This window comes from Cannabis sativa, chromosome 8 (genome assembly GCF_029168945.1).
Source record: "Cannabis sativa cultivar Pink pepper isolate KNU-18-1 chromosome 8, ASM2916894v1, whole genome shotgun sequence".
NCBI classification, from domain to species: domain Eukaryota; kingdom Viridiplantae; phylum Streptophyta; class Magnoliopsida; order Rosales; family Cannabaceae; genus Cannabis; species Cannabis sativa.
The window spans coordinates 49,920,593-49,923,684 of record NC_083608.1 but is presented as its reverse complement, the minus strand read 5'-3'; the positions used below and the strand labels follow the sequence as shown (position 1 = coordinate 49,923,684).

Here is a 3,092-nt window from a genome sequence, read left to right as displayed (position 1 = left end):
CAAAAATACTTACTTACTTAATTAATAATTAGAATGTGTATCGAGTGTAATTTGAAATAATTATAAAATTTAAAGTGTTTACTTGAATAGATAATTATATAATAACTACGTAATTAGAAGTAATTAAAGGATTTAATTACACTTTTTAAATGTTAATTATAAAATAATACGAGAATTGCTAAAAAGTATTATTGGTGCTTCACATAATTTTTAGGTGTCATTATTCTATTAGTATAATTAAGTATCGCGTCATATATAATTTAAGAAAATAAATTTTAGTGAATATTTCTAATCAATCGCTAGACGTCATTTTTAGAAGGTGTTAAACACTACTAGTGCCAAATAACAATGCTCAAATTATTGTGAACATTGTCTCACATGGATTAAATATAAAAGTATTGAGTCATATATAAGAACATGGGCTACATAGTATCAGAGCTATATCCCTTGCGGGCAAGTCACCATGTACTCTAATACGATTCAAGATTGATGAGCAAAAAATAGCCATCATCTTAAGGGGGAATATTGTGAACATTGTCCCACGTGGATTAAATATAAAAGTATTGAGACATATATAAGAACACGGACTACTCCACTCATTTCAAAACGTACCAAACTAGCTGATAGAAATTAAATTTGGTTGGCATTATCATTAATTAATAATTATATGCACACCTATTAATGAATTAATCTAACTATTATAACAAATTAATCACAATATAATAATTAACATTAAAATTAAAATTAAACAAAGAAAAAGTGTTCTTTAATTTAACTAGGGTTCTTATAATATAGCTACTACATACTTAAATATTAGAACATAGGAGAATCTGATGGAGAAGAATTCACCAAATTGAGAATACTATTCCAATAATTCTCATTATCTCCATAATTATTATGTTCACTACTTCCACTTCCACCACCACCACTACCATTTTCGGCGCCACCGCCACCGGAACAGCTAGGCTCCTCGGAGATATTATTATTAAGCAAAAGACTAGTAAAGCCTTGATGATCTCCATTAATATTAAATGACAACATTAATGAATTATTATTATCATCTAACCCATCTTCATCTTCCTCTTCTTCACAATTTTTATTATTATTATTACCTTTCCAATTTTGTTCTCCCAAATATTCTTCTTTAAAGATCTCACCATTACTCTCCGAGGCGGTGGCGGTAGTAGTATCTCCGGCAGCCATGGACGGCGGCGCGTTCTCAGAAAATGTTAATGTAGATGTGGGTGACTCAAGGTCACTGCGGACCCCACCACCACCACCACTAGTATTGTTCCACGTGGCAGACTCAATAAACACATGGGAAGACGACGTCGTTTTGTCAATAAGGTGAGTTGAAGCCGAAGCTGATGAAGCTGAAGCCGAGCCGATGGTAGTGTTGTTGTTGATGAGATTATGATGAAGGAAGAAATGATTATGATGATGAATGATATTGTTGTTGGTAGTGGTACGAAGCTTGGACTCTCTAACGAGCCGAGCTTCGGCTTCGAGCCGAGCGCTTTCCCACTGAGCCATGTGGCTTAAGTTAGCGGCGTTCTTGGATTGACCACCGTCTTGTTGAGAGAGAAGATTGTCGTTCTTTGGTTTGTGGGTAATTGGGTCAATTCCCATTTTGGCTAAACGTTTCTTTAGATGTGTGTTCCAATAATTCTTTATTTCATTATCTGTTCTTTTTGCCAAATGAGTTGCTATAGCCGACCACCTAAAATAAAAAAAATAAAAAAATTAATTTAAGTTAAAATAAAAGTAAATTATTATTATTATATACATGGACCATTTGATTATGTAAAAAAATAAAATAAATAAAGTTGATGAGTTTCAAAGAAAAAGATGATCATTTATTATTGTATGATGAATTTTCTGAGAGTATGACCAGAAGTATAATAAATATTTTAAAAACAAAAATGGCAGAAAAATGATCCAAAATAAGATGGTCAGAATTATGTAATTAATATATATAATAAATAATTTTATATAATTTTAGGTCAGAGGAGAGTGACTATATATATACTACATTTAAAGCGTATCACGAAAAAGAGTATAGTAGAGTTCAATGTATTAGTACTGTTACTCGATTTATATGATAAATTTCATTTTTCTAAAAATAAATATGAAACTTTATATTAATTATATATTTATAAACACTACATGCTGTAGTCTGTGTAAAGCCACATTAATAATAATTCCCCATTTGTCAAAGAAACTTATTATTATTAGTTGAAAACTTTGTAATATTATTACTTTATTATTTCTTATATATATATAATATAAACAATATTTATTATTTACATATATCTAAAATGTTGAAAAATTATATAAAGCTAACTAGGTTTTAAGATGATTGATTAACTAGTACACAAAACTATAACCAAACACGTACAATACATGCATATACCCATTTGATAACATATTGTAGCTTGAAGAAATGTATAGATTCATACATATATATATATATATATGTATACCTGTTGCCTAGTAAAGCATGGAGTTGAATAATGGTTTGTTCTTCTTGCAAACTGAACTTGCCTCTCTTTATATCAGGTCTTAAATAATTAGTCCATCTTAGTCTACAACTCTTTCCACATCTTTGAAGCCCTATAATATATAAATATATAATAATAAAACACACTTAAATCTGTTTGTAACAGAATCGGTAAGTTTGAGAAGTTAGTTAGGTAAAAAGAGAAAGCAGAAGTAGTAGTACACCTGCTTTAGCGGGTAAAGCTCGCCAACTTCCATGGCCATGTTGTTCGATATAAGCCAAGAGCTTTTGGTCTTCTTCAGGTGTCCATGGCCCTTTCTTCAATCCCACTTTGTCGCAGCATGGTGACCGACCCATATATATATATATATATGATCGATCTATATGTATTATAATAGCGATGATGATGATGATACAATATAAGAAAATTAGACAGAGAGAGAAAGAGTATATGAGTTTTTTTTTTTTTTTGATGAATAAAAATGAAAAATGAATAGAGATGGGAATAGGAAGAGGAAGGTCAGCGATTTAAATGGGATAAGAAGGAGACATCAATTTTCATCACTGATATATATTTTTTATATATATACAT

The 3,092-nt window shown here is 30.4% G+C and overlaps 1 protein-coding gene across 1 annotated transcript; it reads right to left on the bottom strand.

The window, feature by feature from the left end:
• Positions 1-708: 708 nt before the first annotated feature.
• LOC115701410 (transcription factor MYB106) lies at positions 709-3,092 on the bottom strand. Its single transcript, XM_030629198.2, has 3 exons — positions 2,725-3,092; positions 2,484-2,613; positions 709-1,720 (listed from the first exon to the last, which is right to left on the bottom strand). The coding sequence occupies exons 1-3, from the start codon at positions 2,855-2,857 to the stop codon at positions 814-816; spliced, it is 1,170 nt and encodes a 389-aa protein (XP_030485058.2). The 5' UTR covers positions 2,858-3,092; the 3' UTR covers positions 709-813.

Excerpts from the sequence above, each read along its gene's own strand:
- LOC115701410 (XM_030629198.2), bottom strand. The coding sequence starts at position 2,857 with ATGGGTCGGTCACCATGCTGCGACAAAGTGGGATTGAAGAAAGGGCCA. Across the intron at positions 2,614-2,724 it reads AGCTTTACCCGCTAAAGCAG|GGCTTCAAAGATGTGGAAAG; the intron begins GTGTACTACTAC and ends TATATATTATAG. Across the intron at positions 1,721-2,483 it reads CATGCTTTACTAGGCAACAG|GTGGTCGGCTATAGCAACTC; the intron begins GTATACATATAT and ends TTTTTATTTTAG.